The sequence below is a fragment of the Maylandia zebra genome, linkage group LG2 (genome assembly GCF_041146795.1).
Source record: "Maylandia zebra isolate NMK-2024a linkage group LG2, Mzebra_GT3a, whole genome shotgun sequence".
Classification (NCBI taxonomy): domain Eukaryota; kingdom Metazoa; phylum Chordata; class Actinopteri; order Cichliformes; family Cichlidae; genus Maylandia; species Maylandia zebra.
Window position 1 is genome coordinate 14,034,623 of NC_135168.1, and position 23,874 is coordinate 14,058,496.

A 23,874-nucleotide genomic window follows, 5' to 3' on the forward strand; every position below is an offset into this window, starting at 1 on the left:
TGCATCTCTGCCATTCAGACACACTTTATATATAGTTTATTTTATGTAGTATTCAATACTGAACTGTACATTTAGTCTTTTTAAAGGCAGCAAGTTTTATTCAGTGTTTTCATAAAAGCCTTATTTCTATCCATTTACTGCTATTAGGAAGAACACGTGAGGTTTAAGACCTGGACCAGTTTGAAACCTTTTGTCCTCCACAGTGGAAAATGGGTGGAAATAAAAATGGGTCTCACTTTAGCCAGCTCCTAATTTTATCAGTTCTACTCTCAGCGTCTCCTGTATATCTCCTGTATAAATGTTGCACTCAGCTTTGTGGTCTCCAATATCACTGAAATGCAGCCAGATGCTGCTCATTTTGCCTTTTCACTCTTTCCTGACACGCTTGCATTTCAGTACAGCTCCCATTTCTCTGTGTACTGGTCTCTACCACCACCCTTGCTGTCTATGGGACATGTCTTCTTTCACATAATGGTATGATCCCAGTCTGTCTCTTAAAGTGTTTGGCCACATGGTTTGCTCATCAGAATAAAACCTCAGCCGTGCTCACATTGATTATCAGCAAGCCTGAAAATTCATCAATATTTGACATATGAAATTATCTCAAGGGCTGAATTTGGCCCACGGGCCATATGTTTGACACCCCTGGTTTACACAGTTTGGTATTCAATGTACAAGTGAGCTAGCTCTCAGCTAACTAGCAGACAAGCTAACTGCTGGGACTGCGTCTTTCTAACAAGAGCGTCAGACACTCAGACTGGTTTCCTTTGTGGATGATGATGTGTTCTCACACTGATCCTTCATGCTGATGCTGCCATCCACCCACTGCTCCTGGATTCCTCATCATCATCTCCATCAGCCCTCACAATACTCCACCTTCTTCAGCTTCATGTTCAGCAGCCTGGATGGACAGTAATTCTTTCCATGGGTTATGGTGGGACATTGAGAGCTGAAGTCAAACAGCAGTGAGAATGAAAGACTGATTCATTTCTATTTAGTCTTGTGATGTGCAGCTTTGTTCAGAGCATTAAGGCCCAGCAAAGATCACTGAGGTCATAGAGTCCTGATGAAACCTGTGTGCTTATAGAAACTGAGACCAGATGAACCAGAATAGAAGGACATTAAAATGAAGTGTCAGCTACACAAAGGCAAAGCTATTCAGTTGTTGCTGTGAGTTATTTAAATGGAGGATGGAGTCAGACTTTAATCTAGTTTTTTACAAAGTTCCCTCAGCGTCCAGAGCCACCAACATACCTTTGATCAACAGCAAGTGAACATTTATAAATGTGTGTTTCCAGAACAGGAAGCAGCAGAACTATTGTTCTGTTATCAGGCAGCAGCACAAACGCTCATCAGCTCATTTACTGTGCAGGACTTTGAGTGTGTGTTTGTGCTGGATTTCCTTTGGAGAATCTCAGTCAGAAACAAGACAAAGAAAAACTCTTTCAACAGTCCAGGTTGAGTTGACAACATGAACTGCATTTATCTCAATTTTAAATACACGTAGACATTGAGGGCTAACAGGAGGGACTATGTGCTTACCTGCTGCTCTCTGGCAGGTAGCTCCATGCCCTCCTGGGTTTTAATTGCACCTTAGAACACACATGCATCAACACTACAATGAGCAGGTGGAGGGAGGTTTGGAGTCTTCTCTCACCCCCGTTCTCTGCGGCCTGCTGGAGCGGGGGGGCTAGGAGGAGTTGGCTGTCCGGCTGCGGTCTGGGGTGTGGGGCCTCCCTGCTGCTGCGGAGTCGGGTCGGTCTGCCTCTCCCCACCGCAGGGAAAAGGGTAACACCACCTGGGTCTGGGTGCAGTTCCCCCCTCCAGGGGCGGGGGCACCTAGACCCGGTTGGTAGAGTACGCTTGGGGAGTGTGATCGTGTGTACAGCGTCTCTTTATGTCTGTCTCCACGTCGGTTGAGTGTGAAGTGCACATGAGAGCATGAGGGTGGGAATGGATGTTTGTGTCTGTGTGTGCCTGTATGTCTGTGTCTATATGTCAGGTTGGGTATCAGACGCCACCTCTCTGGGGACATCTCGGGCCCTCCAAGGTTTGGAGGCCTATCTCCACCCACCACCACTTCCCCTGCCGGTGGCGGACTCCCTCAGGTGTCGGTGCGTTGGTGGTTCTTTGTATCTGGGGGTGGGCGTCCGGGTACATACCGGTTCACTCCTTGGCGGCCACTTATTGGGGCTCGCTCGGGCCATTTCGGAGGTGGGGTGCCCCCGGCCTCTCGGCCTGGGGCTCGGTCACTCAGGCACAGCTGGCTGCCGGCGGAGCTCACGGGCGCGTCACTGCAACTCCCCCTGGCTTCTGCTCCGCGGCTGCTGAATGAGCCCTCATCTGGGACTCTCCTCAGCTCTTTCTGGGACAGTGGCGCAGCTGCCCCACTGTTGGTCTTCCTTGGTCTCTTGTGTTCTGGGGGCCTCTGGATGTCTGGAGTTTTGATCTCCTCCATACCTGCTTCATACCATAGAGGACAGGGCTGTGGCCCCCCCACACTCCCTAGCAGATCATTACATGGAGAAACCTTTGGAATGCAAGCATGCTGATCCACACAGGTATGCACACAGGTGTACACACGGGTATTCACAGACGCGGACTACAGCTTTCTTGGCTGCTGCCTAAAAGCACACTGTGCGCTGTCTGTCTTGAGTGTTGCACAATATCGTTTATTATTTAGTAACTATAAAAAGAAAAAAAAAAATTCAGTGTGCAGAAACAGATCAGGTGCTTTCTAACAGCAGTGTTCCCTTTAACACAGCAGCAGTTCAAATATTTCTGTCAGTCTGAGCTGAAACATGAATCTAATCTAATCTAATCAGGACACTGAGAAATACATCATGTTAAATATACCTGCAGGCTTCCAGCTGTGCACTTTGTCCCTGTCAGCTGTGATTGCCATGGCAACCTTGGTGTTGTGCGCGATGCAGGGACGTGTTCAAAGGCAGATGTTAGATTTGTATTGTTGATTGTCATTTATGCTTAGAAATATTTAACCATAGATGCTTAGAGGTGTATAATCAATCAATCAATTGTGTAGTGATAAGTTGTGTGATCTTTAACAGGCTACAGAGGCTTGGTGTGCATTCCATCCTGGGAGCATGAGAGAGGTCATACCTTCTCTTATTGTTTTATGGTAGGATTAACCTAGCTACGTCTGTTCTAGTCTAAGTGCTCTTTGTTTAGATGAACTGCAGGACTTCCTCACCATGTTATCTAGGATGAACCATCTAGGGGGAGGGGGAGGCTACCCTCTTCCTGACCAAGGATGTTTGACCCTTTGATCAGCAGTCCACACACACACACACACACACACACACACACACACACACACACACACACACAAGGTACTCTTTGTGTATGTAGACGTTATATGTTAATGAACCTATGCATATTCATGTAACCTCAATAAAAGGACAGTGTATGGGAGGACGGACGAGAGCTACTGGGGTCAAGCGAAGGAACGGCGTTTGTCTGGTTCTCTCCCGTGCACGAGTACCATGAAGAAGTTTGCCTACTTGCGTCTTGCTTAGCAGTGTAATTATATTGTCTTAACGTTCCAGCGAATAGGTTTATGCTACAAACCTAACAGCAGACGTCTGGCAGCAGCATCATATTTGATGCACTATCTGTACTGAGTGTGCTGACTTTATTTCAAATGTCCCACTGCTGTGCAACATGAATCACATGTTCTGCACCTTTCTGTAACTCCCAGGTAACCATGGTTACACAGCTACAGTATATTCAGAGCCAGTGAGCACTTTCACAATAATCATGATTTTAAAAACTGTGATTAAAATAATTGCTGACGTTAATCAGTTAATGAGTTAACGAGATAATAACAGGTTAAGTTGCCCTAATAATTAGACTTTGGTGACAAACTGATGTGATCTCCATGTTTCCTTTGTTGGACTGTGGGCGAGTGTCAGAACTGAATGTACTGAGTAACATGTAGAGTTTAAACATGTGTCAGTTCCAGTTTTAGAGCTCTAAAGTGCAGCTATCATGTTAGGAATATGTTAGGAATAGACAGGAACACTGAGCACACTGAGGTCAAATCTTTATTTTACCACTCGCTGCATTCTTGATGTTCATGAATTCAGCAGCTTCATGATTGTCTGCAGCATTAATCTCATATTTCCATTAAAAGTGTTGAATTTGACTGTTTGATGTTCTTTATGATCTCTGGCACCAGTTCATCTGTAGGCTGAGCTCAGTCCATCCAGTTAGTGAAATGATGTTTAAAGGTCTCCTTGTTCTGTGAGCGTGCACAGATCCTGAAGCAGAAAGCCTGGGTTACAGAGAAATGATCATCACTGTGATGATGCTCATCATCTCTGACTGGGATTTGAGGTTTTGTCAAAGCAGCAAAGAAAGCCTGGCTATGTTGGACTGGGTGTGGAAGCAGCTCCCAGTTTGAGTTCAGGAGACAGACACCCTCTCTACTTTGAAGATCAGCTTCAAACTTTCCTTTTTAATAAAGCTTATAGTTCGAGCTGGATCAGGTGACCCTGAACCATCCCTTAGTTATGCTGCTATAGGCTCAGGCTGTTGGTGGACTTCCCATGATGCTCTGCTTTCTTCTCCCCTCTTTTCACTCCTGATGCTTTTATATGTCACTACTGCATGTCCTTAACTTTTGTCTCTCTGTTTAGTTCTTGTCTCTCTGAGCTCATCTCTTCTCTTTCCCCTCACCCTGCAACCAGTCATGGTAGATGCTCCTCCTGGAGCCTGTTTTCACTGGGAGGATCTTTGTGTCAAAGGGAGTTCTTCTTCCCACCATCACCAAGTGCTGCTCACAGTGGAGGCGGTTACCTTACACTGTTAAACAGCTTCAGATGACTGTTGTTGTCTGTTGGGTATTGTCACTTATAAATAAAGTTACAATGGATGGATAGATGTTATTGTGACAAAGAGAAAACAACTGTTGTCAGATAGATTGTTGTTTTGTGTGTCTGCAGTCTGTCAGGCTGTCTGATCACAGAGGAAGGCTGTACTTCTCTGGCCTCAGCTCTGACCTCCAACCCCTCCCATCTGAGACAGCTGGACCTGAGCTACAATCATCCAGGTCCCTCAGGAATGAAGCTGCTGTCGGCTGGACTGAAGGATCCAGGCTGGAGACTGGACACTCTCAGGTATGGAGAGAAAATCTGATAGAGGAAGAGCTGGAAACATTTCCTGTGTCTTTCACTCACTTCCTGTTTGTTTCCTGCAGATGACACATGAACAATCACACATGCAGGAATATTTTCAGGGACAGACACACTAGTCTAGCTGGATAGTACATGGATATTTATGTAGGGGTCTCCAAGGAGTCTGGTTGCAGGAACATTAATGATAACTGATATGTTGAGAGTTTCATTAAAAGTAGACCTACAGTTAGGTCCGTAAATATTTGGACAGAGACAACATTTTGTAACTTTAGATACACTTTATTAGGTCACAGGTGTACTATACCTGAGATAGTGGCCACTGTGTACTTAATAAGGTGTCAGCCATGTGTATGTTTCCCATGCTGTATGTCCACAGTCACAGTGACAGTCAGTGACACTGACAGAAGGATGAAACAAGGCTGAATAGGCTGAACAGCTGAATTCACAATAAATTTGTTCTCAAGTGGGTTAGGTGCACATTTTTCTGTTATTGTTCTCAAACAACAGAATGAGAATGAAATATTGATTCTAACAGGGCCCATAAAGGGCTTTTATTTTTTATTTTTTTTATTTTTAACATTAAATATGAAAAATAAATAAACAAATTAAGAATTAATAAGAAAATAAATCAATCTGTAATACATAAATAAAATAATAATAAGATATTTTTAGTCAGTGAACTTGTGTGTATCTTTCAGTCTTCTATATCTGCTGTATTTAGATTGAAATGTCTGTATTAACAGTTCTATAACCTTCTTCTGAACATGAATGGAACACTGTAGAAAATGAACTGTTCTTCTGAACATGGCTTCTCTTGCCTACTCCTTGCTGCTAGAGACCTGGCAGCGTTTCCTCTCGCATAGCCGAGCCAGATTTGGCCTGAGGGAGGAAGCAGTTGCGACCCTCAGTATGTCTTGAAGATGATCATCCGTAAGTCTGGACCTGTACTTGGACTTATTGAAGGTCAAAGTGGAGAAGAGCTTTTGGCACAAGTATGTGCTACCAAAAAGGCACATGGTCCGCTTGAACATTCGGGAAAGCCGAGGGAAACTAGGGCTCAAGTCTCTCAAAAATTGTCCAAGCTTGTCTGCTTTTCCACTCACCTCCCTGAACTTTGCTTTGAGTTCAGAGTTGCACTGCAGCTCAATGAGCTCCATTTGAAGCACAGAAGGGGCATCTTGCACATCGAAGGAGAAGGGGTCCGCAAAAATGTGAAAGGTGGCTCTGTGTGTCTTGAAGTCAGCAAATCTGTGATCAAATTCCTCCTGTAGCCTCAAAATGACATCAACATACTCGTCAGCACTGAATGGTGTGCCTGCATCCACGAGTGCCTTGCATGCTGGGAAATGGCAAAGGTTTGTCTGAGAGAGCTGAGCTTTCCAGAGCGCCAGTTTTGTGGAGAATGCTCTCACGTTGTCATAGGCAGCACTGACAAGTTGCCCCTGGCCTTGTAACGTCTTGTTCAGTACATTAAGCTCATGTGTCATATCAACAAGAAAAGCTGAGTCCATGAGCCATTTGGGATCAGTTAGCACAGGAACACTAACTCCATCCTTCTCCATGAAGGCTTCACTTCTGCTCTCAACTCAAAAAGTCTCTTTAATACATTTCCCCTGCTGAGCCAACGTACCTCAGTGAAGTCGAGCACATCCCCATATTCTGACTCCATTTCCTCTAAAAAAGCACAGAACCTTCGGTGCTTTAAGCCCCTGGATCTGATTTGGTTGATGCATTTCACAACAATAGACATCACATTGTCAAACTTCAGGCATTTGCTGCAAAGGACCTGCTGATGGATGATGCAGTGCAGAGCAATGGCCTCCTCCACGCCTTCCTCTTCCAGTTTGTTTTGTGCCACCAGTCCATGTTTCCTCCCTGTCATTGATGGCGCTCCATCTGTTGTTATTCCAACAAACCTCTTCCATGGCAAACCAACATTCTCAATGGCATCACACAGCTTGTAAATATCTGCTGAGCGGTGGTCTGGCCATGCATTGGAATTACTGTGAGCAGCTCCTCCATCACTTCAAAACTGTCATCAACACCACGGACATACATTGGGAGCTGGGCAGTGTCGGTGATGTCTGTGGTCTCATCAAGAGCGACTGAGTATACACTGAAACATTTGGCTTTCTCACACAGTTGGTCATAAATGTCACTTGACAGGTCAGAAATGCGATCTGCTGCGGTGTTGGCAGAAAGGCTGATGTTGCTAAACTGACCTTTCTTTCCCGGACAGACTATATTTGCAGCCTGCAATATGCACTTTTAGACAAATGCACCTTCTGTGAATGGCTTCCCTGCTTTAGCAATCATCTCACTAACCACGTGGCTCCGACTGCTGCATTATTCTCTTTGGTTGCTTTCTTGGAGAAATCTTGCTGCCTCAGTAGATCTGTTTTAAGACTGGCAACCCGGTTCGCTCTCTCGTCTCCCTGGTATTTTGCATCCAGCTCAGCATGTCTAGTTGTGTAATGACGTTTCAAATTGTATTCCTTGTGCAGCGCAACTTTCTCTGTGCAAATAAGACAGGTCGGGGTGCCCCTGTGCTCAACAAAGAAATATTGCATTTCCCACTTTTCCTGAAATTGTCGGTGCTCATCACCAACCTTTCTCTTCACCGCAGGCTTTGAAAAAGACATGTTTGGGGCTATGTGACATTTATAATTCTACTTGGTGTCACTGTCGCATTGAAGTTTCAATCAAGCGTTTAGCCGACGGACGGGGAACGTCTCAACGCGTAGAGAACGTCATTTCTGCTTCTTTTTCTTGCAACCGTAGCACGGCGATCGGCAGATAAAAAGCCGGTAGCAGTCTCCTTTGTTTTTACGCTCGATGTTCATGTCTTTCATGACGACACGAACACCGTGGCGTTTGCAGATGGTAGAAAGTGCAGGGATAGCGAGCGCAAAAAAGGCGACTGCTCACGGCGCCGGGCTGTTGTTACAGGAGAAAGAAGCGGAAATGACACCGTGACATATAACAAATAACATCAGCTGTTTCTGATGTTAGTTGTTTTGACTGCTTTTACATTATATTGAAATATATGTAATGTTCATGTTTGCTGCAATGCAAACGCAGTGATGCAAATAAAAACATGGAGCCACAAATTACGGTGCGACCCTATAATTAGTCCGGGTTACCGGGGACTGTTGTTGCCGATGAACAGGTGTCGCTATGTGACTGCAGACTAAATTGGGCTGCATTGAGTTCATGACTTTTCTTTTATCCCGCCGCCTACGCATCACTGTGAGAGTTAATATGAGATCTCTCTCTGTGGAAAAATAACTTTAAATCCCACTGACGTGTGTATAAATCTATATACGTATAACGTCCCGCTGGGCAGCAACTTAAAAAACAACTTTTTTTGAAGTGTTGTGAACGCAGCGCGCTGGGGCGAATGTCGGCGTTTGCCCAATAGAAAGGAGGAAGCCAGACAGGCACAGGAAAGAAAGAAACACTCCAGGGCAACGCTGCTGGAACTTTGACTCATTGAGAAATGTTTCCCTGCTTGCATCAAGCCCGGCTGGTGTCCCATGAGATCCATATCCCACCCTGATTGGTGGGTTAATTCAGCTCCGCCCACAACACTGTGAAGTGTCATACATTATCAAACTAACATTACATTTTCATATTAAGGTGGGGCCAAAAACTATCGTCCTGCGGGCCGCAATTGGCCCGCGGGCTGCGAGTTTGAGACCCCTGGTGTAGGAGGACACCTACTCTGTGTCTGGTTAAGTATAAGAGCCCTTTGTTAGGGGGACCGCTGGACTCTTAGCACCAGCTTTGGGGTCACAGGGTCACATCTGGAACACACACACACACACAGACACAGACACAGACACACACACACACACACACACACACACACACACACACAGACACACACACACACAGACACACACACACACGCGCACACAGACACACACACAGACACACACAGACACAGACACACACACAGACACACACAGACACAGACACACACAGACACACACACACACAGACACACACACACACAGACACACACACACGCGCACACAGACACACACACACGCACACACAGACGCACACATACACACACACACATACACACACACACGCACACACACAGACACACACACACACACACACATACGGGTCTATGTGGTATGGCGGGACTATACTACGTCAATCCGCCCGGTGGTGGTTTAAGTGGACTACCCTTTTGAAAGGACTTAGAGCCAAGGGAGCGAGGTTAAAGTGTTCGAAAAAATCTGAAAAAAATTTGGGTCACTTCAGACCTCATACACTCCCTATAGAAGTCTAGATACACTGATACACACCAACCAGACTCTATTGTGTTTTCTGGAGACATTGTCCACTTGACAATAATGTGTTTTATGAGGTCCAAAAAAAGCAATATTGGGTCTTTAAAGGGACAATGATGTAATATTTAAATAGCTCATCATTACCATGAATACACATCTGACAGGACACAGGATTACTGGAACATCATTTTATTAGTGTTCTTGGATCTGAACATTAATTTTAACCATAAATAAAAAAAGAAATCTATGGACAAAAATGCCCACGCTTCCCACAGAAATATAAAAATATAGAAAACAGAAAAATTAAAAACATTTAAAATGAATTTTAATAGTTTAAAGGTAAATATTAAGGGGAGAAAATATGCATTTATAATTTTTTATTTTAAATATAACCCGTCAAAAAAACCCCTAAATAAATTAAATGTAAAAATTATGAAATACAAACTACTTCTGTATTTAACAAGAACTTTTTTTTCTTTAAACAGAACATCAGTGTTAACAACAATTGGCAATCTGACCAAGATGTAAAACCACAGCTCTCTAAACAGTTATTTTAGTTCATTTTTTTCTGCCTTTTTGCAGTTAATCCTCTGTTTCTTACAAAATCTCGTATGTTTTGAACTGTTCTTCCTGCCAACACCGGATCTTCTACCAATTTGCAATGACTGCATTCATTTTTGGTGGCTAGTTTCCCTTCGTTTATGTGGTCTTTAAAATGCCTCATCACTGCAGCAACCTCAGCCTTGGACCACATGTGTTTGGGAGCTCTTCGGGAATTGTGGGATTGAGCAGCATTTTTCTCTGGAAGATATATAAAGTAGTAGTAGTTAAAACAAACAAAAAACCAAACAAAAAAAACAAAAAACATTTGGTGGTTAAAAGAATGGATGCTACCCTGTACTAACTTCTGAAATGTGTTGCTACCATCAATATCAAAACGAGCTAAAATTCTCTTTGAAAATTTATCAAATTTCTAAAATGAGACATTTAGTGTTCCGCTGTGAATAAAAGACTGAATAAAAAGTTGAATAAAAGTCTCTTGATGCATGCTCAATCATCCAGGTAAGTAAATCCCAAAACGTTGATTCTGTTAATCTGGACGTAGCGTTTTCAGTGGGAGAAACATTTTGTCACTCATCCAAGTGACTTTTTGCCACCACTCTGCAGTTTGCCATATGTTGCAAAGTGATGAAACAATAATAAGCTTCGAGAACCAACTGCACCCCTTACCTTCAGAGGGAGCAGCAGTCTCACTTGCTGCAGGCATTGTGAGTGGTCCTTCATCTGCTGATTACACAATTTGATTAAGTTTTAATATTTGTAACAAACATTTTATCCACAGAAACCAAGCTAGTGGTAACTTACCACAATCTACAGTGTCTTGGAGCTGCGCTGTGTTTGTGGAATCAGCTACTGCATGTACAGGCTCACTGGTGCCACACGCCAACATTGTGAGTGCTGTGTCATCATCATCTGATTCACTCTCACTGTCCTTTGTTTCAGCATCACTTAATGCAATTTCATCTGAGAAATTGTGGGAAAACCCCCCCAAAAAACCAAACACAAACCCCCCAAAAACCTCACATTAACAACGAGATATGACAAAATACAGAACAAATACTGGAAATTATAGTACATAGTTTTACTATTTAAGGCCACCACTCTGCAGTTTGCCAAATGTTGCAAAGTGATGAAACAATAGACTTCAAGAACCTTAAATCATGGACATTTAACAGAATGGTCTGTGCTTTTAGGTTTTAATTCTGTTGATAAAGCATAATATTCAACTACTGCCCTAATATTTGCTCCTTTCAATACAAACCTATTTTGATCTCATCCAGTGATTTCCCCTGGATCTGGGAAAGTTGTCCTTTTTCCAGTGTTAAAAGCAGTTTGGAAATCTTGGCCAGCTGTGTTGTGGGAACTGGTAATCTGTAGAATTCGCGGTGAACGCGGATATCATGACCCAGGAAATCTGCAACCTGATCAAGTTCGTTGTTTTTCAAATTAAGGACTTGTGAGAGTGTGGCAACATGTTTTCTGAGCTGTGTCGATCTTAGATACTCAGGCTGCTTTGCTCCACACTGGTGTGCATGAACACGCAAGGAGTCCATTCCTCTGTAATGACTCATTGATCGGGGTCTTGCAAAGAGGTAGATATTAGTGGCACAAATACCACAGTCAGGCCTCCTACTAACCAGTAGTGACAGAGCATCCAGCATGCTTGGTGTTAGCAGAACTGGAACATTTCTGTCCCTTTTTCCCATTATTTCTATTCTACAGAAATAGTTACAGAGTCTCTGTTCCATTTCTGAGAGCCCCATGGCAACATCTGTGTGGAGTGCTGTTTTGTCTCTTTCAAGAAAACTTTTGAGGCGCATCTTTGAAACCTCTCCAGAACGTCTTCGGTTGAACACAATGATTTGTGAGAGTGTAACTTGTGCAAGTTGGGCATAATTCTGAGCTGTGGCTTCGTTCTCCAAGCTGCAAAAGGCACTTTCTGCAGATTTTTGAAGGTAGTGATGGAGAATCCGAACATCTTCTGTAAAGGGCAATGTTGATGGCTTGTTAAACTTTGCCTCACTCAATGTGTTCAAGGCACGGTGAGACACCATCTCAGACCATTTGGAGACATACAACTTCTTGAACGCATCAGTGGACTTGATTAGGGCTTCATCCTCTGTCATGAGGGCACGACAATGGATAATGTCAGACATTTTATGCAGTGTATGTCCCAGTTTCAGCGCAAGGCTTGGAGTTTTGTATGACAGTGTCTCTTCATCAAAACCTGAAACTTTCTTTACTGCTTGCACAACTCTCTGGAAATTAGCAGGCTTAATAGCTTCTTCCATGTTATGCACTGAGAATTCTGTGCGCAGACACAACAACAAACGTCCCGCTTCACGAAGCTTCTGTCGTATATAATCATACTTTGTAGGGTCTTGTCCATGTTTATTGTAGAGGGACTGGGCAAACTGAATAACAGTAAAGTCATTTCGCACAGCTGAGGCAATCTCATCTTGTTTCATAACAGCAAGAACCTTCCAGACTCCACTTGACACCTGCGGATAACACTGAGACTCCAGAGTTAAAGCCAGGCCGAGTACTTTGGTTCTTCCAGGTTCTTTATCCGTGTCATCTTTTGGTTTGTTAGGACATCTGCGGACATGTCTCCAAAGATCCTTGCGAACATACATCCCTTGACAATAAAAGCAATGAGCAAACTTTCCCTCTACTGCTTTAATCTTGGGTCTTCTCTTCACTTTCAGTGGTCCCACTCCACCATGCAAAACTGCAGCATTATGCTTAAAATTTCCCTTATTTCTCAATTTCTCTAACAGACTTTTACGCTCGTTTGAGTCTCTAGGCAGGGAAAATGCATGCACAACATCAGGAGCCGTTTTGTGCGTTTTCAGGTGGCGGGAAATTTTAGCTTGTGGTTTGCCACAAAAATAGCAGTAATTTCTTTTACTTAAAGTCATTTTTTCTGATTCAGTTTCGCAAAGCTCACTTTTATCTTGTGGCTTGTCCTTTGTCAAGTTGTGGATTAAATTCATTGAATCTGATTGTTCATGCGCTTTGGAGATGTCATCTTGGCATAGCAGACCTTTTGATGTGCTTGGCAATAATGAGATGTCTTCATCTGAATCTTCATCATATGACTCTGAATCTGGCACATATTCTTCTTCTGATATGCTGTGGTTGCCATCATCATCGCTTGATATTTGATCCAGAACTGAATGTGGCAATCCATCCTCCCCTGAATATTCAGAAATTTCTTCTTTCTGGAATGTAAGAACAAAAGTTTTTTTAATTGATCAATACTTTAGACAGGTAAAAAATAAACTGAAAAAAAGTCAAGCCAAATATGAATGGGATACACACCTGTGTTGACTGGTGGCAATTCTGATTTGCCAATTTTGCAAGGCAAGATTTGTGCCAGACCCCTAAACAAACTGAAACACATTTTGATAGACTTAATTTAGCTTTGCAGTTCTATTTAAGTGAAGTAGTTTTTTGTCAAAGCATTGCAGTAATGTCAAATGCTGAAAAAAAAAAAAAAAAAAAAAAAAAAAACTGTTCACATTAAGGATATTTTAATGACTACACATACACTGCTAATCCCCCTCCCCCCCCCCCAAAAAAAAGGACATCCCAGATGTGAATGAAGGAATTATTCTTATTAAATACTTTGTTCTTTAGGTAGTTGAGTGGCATGAAAGTGTGTAGTTGAATGTGTGTGGCCTCCAGATGCCTGTACGACTTCCCTACAATGCCTGGGCATGCTCGGGATGAGGTGGCGGATGGTCTCCTGAAGGATCTCCTCCAAGACCTGGACTAAAGCATCTGCCAACCCCTGGACAGTTTGTGGTGGATGGAGTGAGACATGATGTCCCAGATGTGCTCAATTGGATTCAGGTCTGGGGAACAGGCGGGCCAGTCCATAGCATCAATGCCTTTGTCATGGAGGAACTGCTGACATACTCCAGCCACATGAGGCCCAGTGTCGTCTCGCATTAGGTGGACCCCAGGGCCAAATGCACCAGCATGTGGTCTCACAAAGGGTCCGAGGACCTCATCTTGTTACCCAATGACAGTCAGGCTCTCTGGCAGGCACAGAAATGCCACCCCTCACCATTACTGACCCACTGCCAATATGATCATGCTGGAGGATGTTGCAGGCAGCAGAACATTCCCCACGGCATCTCCAGACTGTCACGTGCTCAGTTTGAACCTCCTTTCAGCTGTGAGGAGCATAGGGTGCCCGTGCTGAAGTTGCCAAACTTTGTGTTTTCTGGCAAATGCCAAACATCCTGCATGGTGTTGGACTGCAAGCTCAATCCCCACCTGTGGATGCTGGACCCTCAAGCCACCCTCATGAAGTCAGTTTCTGACCATTTGAGCAGACAGATGCACATTTGTGGCCTGTTTGAGGTCATTTTGCAGGGCTCCTCTTGTTCCTCCTTGCACAAAGGTGGAGGTAGCGGTCCTGCTGCTGGGTTGTTGCCCTCCTATGGCCTACTCCACATCCAGGTAGCACCTCCATGCTCTGGACACTACACTAACAGACACAGCAAACCTTCTTGCCACAGCTCACATTGATGTGCTACGCTAGATGAGCTGCACTACCTGAGCCCCTTGTGTGGGTTGTAGACTGTCTCATGCTACCACTAAAATGAAATCACCGCCAGCATTCAAAAGTGACCATAACATCAGCCAGAAAGCATAGGTGCTGAGAAGTGGTCTGTGGTCACCACCTGCAGAACCAGTCCTTTATTATGGTGAATTGACTATAATTTCCACTTGTTGTCTACTCTATTTGCAAAACAGCATGTGAAACTGGTTGTCAGTGTTACTTCCTAAGTGAACAGTTTGATTTCACAGAAGTGTGACTGACTTGGAGTAACATCGCATTGTTTAAGTGTTCCCTTTATTATTTTGAGCAGTTTATGTTATGGAATGGGGAATTGAGGACAATCCCAAGTATACCATTTTTACAAGGTCCTGCACCAATGAGGTAATACTGCATTTCTTTAATTAGACGTGACCACCCATTAATTAAAAAGGGAGCAGTGTTCATTTCAGCACGTCTTAACTTGTTGAACTCTATTAATGCTTTTTACTATACACTGTACCTATTCACTAAATGTCTCACCTTTGCACTTAAAGCCAAGCCACTTGAGGGAGGAAACCGGTCCCACACACTGAATGCACTTGTCCAAAGATGATATTGTTGTGCACACCAGACGATGATTGTGACACTGTTAGCAAAATATTGCAACATTTATTTGTTTTAGACAGTTGGAAAGGTGTGTTTTCAATTCAGTTGCAGATATCAACTAATAAACTTCGTCCATGTAAATCACATCACACCCAGGTGACTGCCAAACACACACACACACACAGCATCCATAAAGAATGATGATAGATTAAATTATTAGTTCATTAAGTGGTACACTGGATTATATTTACCCTTTCAGGCTCTGGATGTTTCAGGTCCAGATCATTGTTTGGAAAGCTGTTTGGTTGCGGCTTTAGGCAGCTCACAGTCTTCTGAATCTGGCTGGTCTCAGTCTTCGTGTGTAACAGATAGAGAATGAAGACAAAAGAACAGTAATCTGACAGTTACTAAAAATGCATCACTCAAGAGGATGAATAGACCATTTCACTATCGGCAAATAGCGTAAGGTACACATCGTGCATGAGAAACATTCATTAAAATCTGTCCTAGGTCAATGTTACCTCTTCAAAATCTTGCACTGAAGAAGAATGCATGGCTTCTGAGCCTTGCTGAGGCATTTCTTCATCAAGATCCTGCAACAAAGAAAAGATGGCACAAAGATTAGACCAAGTGCTCTTCTTGCAACTGTACTGGGCAGGCCTGTGCTTCTGTTTTTAATTTGCATGTGTGTGTGTGTGGGGGGGGGCTTTCCACTCAAGAAATGTTTTCTTCTGAAAAAAATACTGGCTACAATAATTAACAACTGATTCCTTTGCAATCATCCATCCTCTTCCACTTATCCTTATCAGGATTGTGGGGTAGCAGTTTTGGGGCCTATACCAGCTACCATAGGGCAGTACAACCTGGACAGATCACCAGTCTAACATGGAAGGACAAGCATTTGCATTCACACCAAAGGGCAGTTTTGAATCACCAGTTAACCTAACCCCATAAGCTACATCTTTGGACTGTGGGAAGAAGCCAGAGTACACAGCCAGAGAGAGCCCATGCACTAAAGCAGTAAAAAGTGCCTAAAAGAAGTTAAGAAGTTGTATAGTACTATCTATCTTAATGTTCAAGCCTGAGTTTCAAAAAATTTCAACATAGAAACAAAGCACATGCAGTCAGTTCTGCATGCTGTAGGTCAAACTGTCAAGACATACGAGAAGACCCCTCCTAAAACCAGAGTGATGTCACCATGAAGCAAACTTTGACGGAGTCCCCCAATAACAGTGTGGTCCTCCTAAGTCACATTTGGGTGGTTAACACACACACACACTCAGATGTTATCCAGACTTGCACTTTGAAACAATGAAAAGGACCTACAAGCCACGGTCCATGTAAATCACATCACACCCAGGTGACAGCCAAACACACACACACACAGCATCCATAAAGAATGATGATAGATTAAATTATTAGTTCATTAAGTGGTACACTGGATTATATTTACCCTTTCAGGCTCTGGATGTTTCAGGTCCAGATCATTGTTTGGAAAGCTGTTTGGTTGCGGCTTTAGGCAGCTCACAGTCTTCTGAATCTGGCTGGTCTCAGTCTTCGTGTGTAACAGATAGAGAATGAAGACAAAAGAACAGTAATCTGACAGTTACTAAAAATGCATCACTCAAGAGGATGAATAGACCATTTCACTATCGGCAAATAGCGTAAGGTACACATCGTGCATGAGAAACATTCATTAAAATCTGTCCTAGGTCAATGTTACCTCTTCAAAATCTTGCACTGAAGAAGAATGCATGGCTTCTGAGCCTTGCTGAGGCATTTCTTCATCAAGATCCTGCAACAAAGAAAAGATGGCACAAAGATTAGACCAAGTGCTCTTCTTGCAACTGTACTGGGCAGGCCTGTGCTTCTGTTTTTAATTTGCATGTGTGTGTGTGTGGGGGGGGGGCTTTCCACTCAAGAAATGTTTTCTTCTGAAAAAAATACTGGCTACAATAGTTAACAACTGATTCCTTTGCAATCATCCATCCTCTTCCACTTATCCTTATCAGGATTGTGGGGTAGCAGTTTTGGGGCCTATACCAGCTACCATAGGGCAGTACAACCTGGACAGATCACCAGTCTAACATGGAAGGACAAGCATTTGCATTCACACCAAAGGGCAGTTTTGAATCACCAGTTAACCTAACCCCATAAGCTACATCTTTGGACTGTGGGAAGAAGCCAGAGTACACAGCCAGAGAGAGCCCATGCACTAAAGCAGTAAAAAGTGCCTAAAACAAGTTAAGAAGTTGTATAGTACTATCCATCTTAATGTTCAAGCCTGAGTTTCAAAAAATTTCAACATAGAAACAAAGCACATGCAGTCAGTTCTGCATGCTGTAGGTCAAACTGTCAAGACATACGAGAAGACCCCTCCTAAAACCAGAGTGATGTCACCATGAAGCAAACTTTGACGGAGTCCCCCAATAACAGTGTGGTCCTCCTAAGTCACATTTGGGTGGTTAACACACACACACACACACTCAGATGTTATCCAGACTTGCACTTTGAAACAATGAAAAGGACCTACAAGCCACGGTCCATGTAAATCACATCACACCCAGGTGACAGCCAAACACACACACACACAGCATCCATAAAGAATGATGATAGATTAAATTATTAGTTCATTAAGTGGTACACTGGATTATATTTACCCTTTCAGGCTCTGGATGTTTCAGGTCCAGATCATTGTTTGGAAAGCTGTTTGGTTGCGGCTTTAGGCAGCTCACAGTCTTCTGAATCTGGCTGGTCTCAGTCTTCGTGTGTAACAGATAGAGAATGAAGACAAAAGAACAGTAATCTGACAGTTACTAAAAATGCATCACTCAAGAGGATGAATAAACCATTTCACTATCGGCAAATAGCGTAAGGTACACATCGTGCATGAGAAACATTCATTAAAATCTGTCCTAGGTCAATGTTACCTCTTCAAAATCTTGCACTGAAGAAGAATGCATGGCTTCTGAGCCTTGCTGAGGCATTTCTTCATCAAGATCCTGCAACAAAGAAAAGATGGCACAAAGATTAGACCAAGTGCTCTTCTTGCAACTGTACTGGGCAGGCCTGTGCTTCTGTTTTTAATTTGCATGTGTGTGTGTGTGTGTGTGTGTGTGGGGGGGGGCTTTCCACTCAAGAAATGTTTTCTTCTGAAAAAAATACTGGCTACAATAATTAACAACTGATTCCTTTGCAATCATCCATCCTCTTCCACTTATCCTTATCAGGATTGTGGGGTAGCAGTTTTGGGGCCTATACCAGCTACCATAGGGCAGTACAACCTGGACAGATCACCAGTCTAACATGGAAGGACAAGCATTTGCATTCACACCAAAGGGCAGTTTTGAATCACCAGTTAACCTAACCCCATAAGCTACATCTTTGGACTGTGGGAAGAAGCCAGAGTACACAGCCAGAGAGAGCCCATGCACTAAAGCAGTATATAGTGCCTAAAACAAGTTAAGAAGTTGTATAGTACTATCTATCTTAATGTTCAAGCCTGAGTTTCAAACCACATAGAAACAAAGCACATGCAGTCAGTTCTGCATGCTGTAGGTCAAACTGTCAAGACATACGAGAAGACCCCTCCTAAAACCAGAGTGATGTCACCATGAAGCAAACTTTGACGGAGTCCCCCAATAACAGTGTGGTCCTCCTAAGTCACATTTGGGTGGTTAACACACACACACACACACACACTCAGATGTTATCCAGACTTGCACTTTGAAACAATGAAAAGGACCTACAAGCCACGGTCCATGTAAATCACATCACACCCAGGTGACTGCCAAACACACACACACACAGCATCCATAAAGAATGATGATAGATTAAATTATTAGTTCATTAAGTGGTACACTGGATTATATTTACCCTTTCAGGCTCTGGATGTTTCAGGTCCAGATCATTGTTTGGAAAGCTGTTTGGTTGTGGCTTTAGGCAGCTCACAGTCTTCTGAATCTGGCTGGTCTCAGTCTTCGTGTGTAACAGATAGAGAATGAAGACAAAAGAACAGTAATCTGACAGTTACTAAAAATGCATCACTCAAGAGGATGAATAGACCATTTCACTATCGGCAAATAGCGTAAGGTACACATCGTGCATGAGAAACATTCATTAAAATCTGTCCTAGGTCAATGTTACCTCTTCAAAATCTTGCACTGAAGAAGAATGCATGGCTTCTGAGCCTTGCTGAGGCATTTCTTCATCAAGATCCTGCAACAAAGAAAAGATGGCACAAAGATTAGACCAAGTGCTCTTCTTGCAACTGTACTGGGCAGGCCTGTGCTTCTGTTTTTAATTTGCATGTGTGTGTGTGTGTGTGTGTGGGGGGGGGGCTTTCCACTCAAGAAATGTTTTCTTCTGAAAAAAATACTGGCTACAATAATTAACAACTGATTCCTTTGCAATCATCCATCCTCTTCCACTTATCCTTATCAGGATTGTGGGGTAGCAGTTTTGGGGCCTATACCAGCTACCATAGGGCAGTACAACCTGGACAGATCACCAGTCTAACATGGAAGGACAAGCATTTGCATTCACACCAAAGGGCAGTTTTGAATCACCAGTTAACCTAACCCCATAAGCTACATCTTTGGACTGTGGGAAGAAGCCAGAGTACACAGCCAGAGAGAGCCCATGCACTAAAGCAGTATATAGTGCCTAAAACAAGTTAAGAAGTTGTATAGTACTATCTATCTTAATGTTCAAGCCTGAGTTTCAAAAAATTTCCACATAGAAACAAAGCACATGCAGTCAGTTCTGCATGCTGTAGGTCAAACTGTCAAGACATACGAGAAGACCCCTCCTAAAACCAGAGTGATGTCACCATGAAGCAAACTTTGACGGAGTCCCCCAATAACAGTGTGGTCCTCCTAAGTCACATTTGGGTGGTTAACACACACACACACACACACACACTCAGATGTTATCCAGACTTGCACTTTGAAACAATGAAAAGGACCTACAAGCCACGGTCCATGTAAATCACATCACACCCAGGTGACTGCCAAACACACACACACACACAGCATCCATAAAGAATGATGATAGATTAAATTATTAGTTCATTAAGTGGTACACTGGATTATATTTACCCTTTCAGGCTCTGGATGTTTCAGGTCCAGATCATTGTTTGGAAAGCTGTTTGGTTGCGGCTTTAGGCAGCTCACAGTCTTCTGAATCTGGCTGGTCTCCGTCTTCGTGTGTAACAGATAGAAAATGAATATACAGTGCATTTTTGAAGAGGATTTTGAAACATTAAATAAACTGTATGAGAAAGATAAGTTTCAAGCTATTGTCTTTACAATATTCACTGTCATGTATAGAGAATTTAAGGCCCTATGATTAAGAGACAAATAGTCAGTGTGATTTCTTTATTTTTTAAGCCATTGCTAAAGGAGTAAAACAATCACCTGTAGCAGCAACGAACTGTCACTAGGGCCCATTTATCTTCGAGGGACAAAATTTAAAATGAATCTAACTAAAGAGGCTACACAGCAAAATCTCCAGTGTTAAATTAACACTAGAGAGTGTCTATATGGGTCCACACAACACTGTTGAGTGTTGAATTAACACTTTTGACAGTGTTATATGTTTAAAAGTAACCTAGTCAGTTTTGAAGATTAACAAAGACTAACACTGAGCAGTGCTGATTTTCTAACACTGGAATATTTCTAACATTTTGAGTTATTTTCCAGTGTTAGAAAATCAGCACTGCTCAGTGTTAGCCATTGTTAATCTTCAAAACTGACTAGGTTACTTTTAAACATATAACACTGTCAAAAGTGTTAATTTAACACTCAACAGTGTTGTATTTAACACTCAGAGGTGTGGACCCTTATAGACACTCTCCAGTGTTAATTTAACACTGGAGATTTTGCTGTGTAGAATCACATTAAACATCAATCACTGTTAAAATTTAGAAACCGAAAGCCATTTTTTATTTCTGCATACCTGCTGATATTTTTTTAGTGCTTTTAGAGGGCTTTGATGTGGCAGCCATCACAATTGCCTGTTTTCCATTAGTACCTACCCCTGTTTTTCCAGTAGGTTATAGTACCATGTAGTTTTTCAGTAACTACTGCACCAAGGTTCCAAGTGATCCAAAGTGATCAGAAAATTTGACATAGACTGAATGCCACCAGGTGGCTGGTCAATGGTGTCACTCGATAAGTTATGAGTGCGCCTCCTTCGTGAAAATCCAAGCCATCATTTTTGAAACTCTGAAATGTTTGAAATAGCGACCAAAATTAACAGCGTGATCCCTGAATTGAACACTAAAGTATAGACTGAGCAGCAGGCATTTTGTCACCTTGACGTCCATGCTTGCTGTGGCATTTATATCACTGGATGCTCGGCTGCATTGCTATAGTTACCCCAGGCACAGTAGGTGATACTCAATTTCAGTGAAAAACTAGATGCCGTAAGTCACGTTAAGCCAATTTGAGTAGGTACAAATGTAAAAATGGCTTAGGGTATGCAATTTATCAGTTCCAAAAAGTACAATTGTAGAAATACCTTGCATCTCCAGAGCCAATCCGAGTCACCATAATTATAGTCTATTTCTTCACCTGGACTTATGTCTCTGCTTGCAAATAAGCATAGATGGGGCTTTCCATTGATATTTAATATTTTCATCTTAGCACTTGGACTGATGTGGTTGTCGTTGACAAGTCTGCCTAATGACCCATCTTCTTGAGATGCATCCACACTGTGGGGTTAGGCAAAAAAGTATTAGCTTAACTAGTTAGGAAGCTTTTTTTTCATAAATCAAAAGCAATGTGTAATTTAATCTTAATCAAACTACACTGATATAATACGCACCACCAGAGTTTTCCATCAAACTTGAATTCAAACATGAACACCTTCAGGCTGTCATGATAAACTCTGTGTCTCCGCTCACATTCTTCTTTTGTTATGAGTTTACCTCTGTATTCCAAAAGAAAGTCTCCTTTTTGGAATGGAACAGTCGTGAAAATGCCCCGACCTGAATTGCAGAGGCATACCAAGTGAGTGACAAAAGACAAAGTGACAAACTCCAAATCTAATCCAAACTAAAGACCAACTTACCTTTGAAGGCATTTATGTAGTGGATATCAAGTCCCAGTTTGTCCCTTCCAGCAGAAACATGACAGACTGCATCCTCCCGTGGAGGAATGCGTCTCCTTCGCATGTTCTCCTGTACGTTTTGATTGGCTGTATTACCAAAGCATATAAAGTATTACGATTATCGTCATCATTGTCATCATCATCAGTAGTAGCAGAACTAGCAGTAGTGTAGTTTACAGCATAAACACAGCTGACTTATTCATAGTGCTAATTTATGCCTTCTTTTAAAATGTTAAAGGCCTAGTACTCAAAATGGCGACATGTGACATTTCTGTAATGGCGACTGCAGAGAGTGATACAAGTACTGAGAAAGCTTAGGCATCAAAACTGTAAGAAGTTTTTTCTTCAGGCATATAAATAAATACACGACTAAATACACTTATACCCTTGCTTTTATTTTAGGGCTGTCAGCAGAATGGACAGACATTGGACAAACTGCCCGAAATTAGCTAACAGCGACATCAGGGATTTTGACTCAGACTGCGCTGGTTTAATTGTTAATCGCGTTAGTCGCGATGTCGGCATTAACACGTTTAAGCCACAATAATGCTTTAACACCGAGTAAATCCTAACACGGGTTAGCCCGCTTTATCGCGTTGACGCGGTTAGTCGTCAGCCCTATTTTATTTACTCAATGACAAACGCTGGGGCCGTTTTACTTCTTCAAAGACTCACTAACAGTCCATAAAGCATAAATTAAACCAGTTTAATATAGGCCTGTGCACCTATAATTTCATATAGTATTAAAGTCATGGTGCATTTTACATTAAAAAAGGCTTACCTTTGTGTTTTTAATCCGTCTTCGTATTGCCGTCGACATACACTTGTTAAAGGGCACGCGCGCGAAAGTTGTGGCGCCGTTTCCTGTAGGTACCGCCTATATATATAGCCTACCAATCACAATGACTTCCGGCCGTGTGTATTGAAAATGTGTATTAAATTGCAGTACCTACACACATCCACTCTAACTCGAAACGTCGCTGTGCAATACACTGGAATACACAAAAATCAGGTGAGGGGTATAGGTGGACTTTTAAGAAAATCAGAAAATCTTTTAATTATAGTTTAATAAATGAATTTACACTACAGTTTAAGCAAATACAGGTCAAAAGATAAATAATGACCTCATAAGAAGTAGAAAAAATTATTATTTAGACACTTAAAAATGCATTTACAAGTCATGTTTTAGGGGGACACATGAATACACAGCAAAAAGTCGAAATGTCCCCGGAGCCCAGGTACAGCGCAGGTCAAATGTCAATCCATACCACATAGATGCACTCACACACACAGACACACACACAGACACACACACACACACACACACACAGACACACACACAGACACACACACACACACACACACACACACACACACACACACACACACTATGCACAGACTGGTACTCTTTGTTCATACCTGTGTAAGACGTCATAATGAACTTGTGCATATTCATGTAAGCTCAATAAAGAGCAGTGTTACGAGGGAGCAGACGAGAGCGACTGAGGTCAAGTGAAGGAACGGCGCTGTCACAGTTCTCTCCCTCATCAATTGTCTGGTTCCAGCGGTGGGTCTG

General features: G+C 42.6%; 1 protein-coding gene and 1 long non-coding RNA gene across 3 annotated transcripts; both read right to left on the reverse strand.

Moving 5' to 3' along the window:
- Window positions 1–855: 855 nt before the first annotated feature.
- LOC112433923 (uncharacterized) lies at window positions 856–15,533 on the reverse strand. Its single transcript, XM_076877204.1, has 8 exons — window positions 15,437–15,533; window positions 15,120–15,225; window positions 13,349–13,419; window positions 11,286–13,248; window positions 10,829–10,987; window positions 10,694–10,747; window positions 10,183–10,264; window positions 856–949 (listed from the first exon to the last, which is right to left on the reverse strand). The coding sequence occupies exons 4-8, from the start codon at window positions 13,018–13,020 to the stop codon at window positions 856–858; spliced, it is 2,124 nt and encodes a 707-aa protein (XP_076733319.1). The 5' UTR covers window positions 13,021–13,248; window positions 13,349–13,419; window positions 15,120–15,225; window positions 15,437–15,533.
- Window positions 15,534–19,068: 3,535 nt separating this feature from the next.
- LOC143412445 (uncharacterized) lies at window positions 19,069–23,559 on the reverse strand. Of its 2 annotated transcripts, XR_013100583.1 has the most exons (4): window positions 22,260–23,559; window positions 22,014–22,176; window positions 21,708–21,900; window positions 19,069–19,163 (listed from the first exon to the last, which is right to left on the reverse strand). It is a non-coding gene; the product is annotated as an uncharacterized LOC143412445 (long non-coding RNA). The 2 variants fall into 2 exon arrangements; XR_013100582.1 differs by lacking the exon at window positions 19,069–19,163 and having other exon boundaries at window positions 21,018–21,900.
- Window positions 23,560–23,874: the final 315 nt, after the last annotated feature.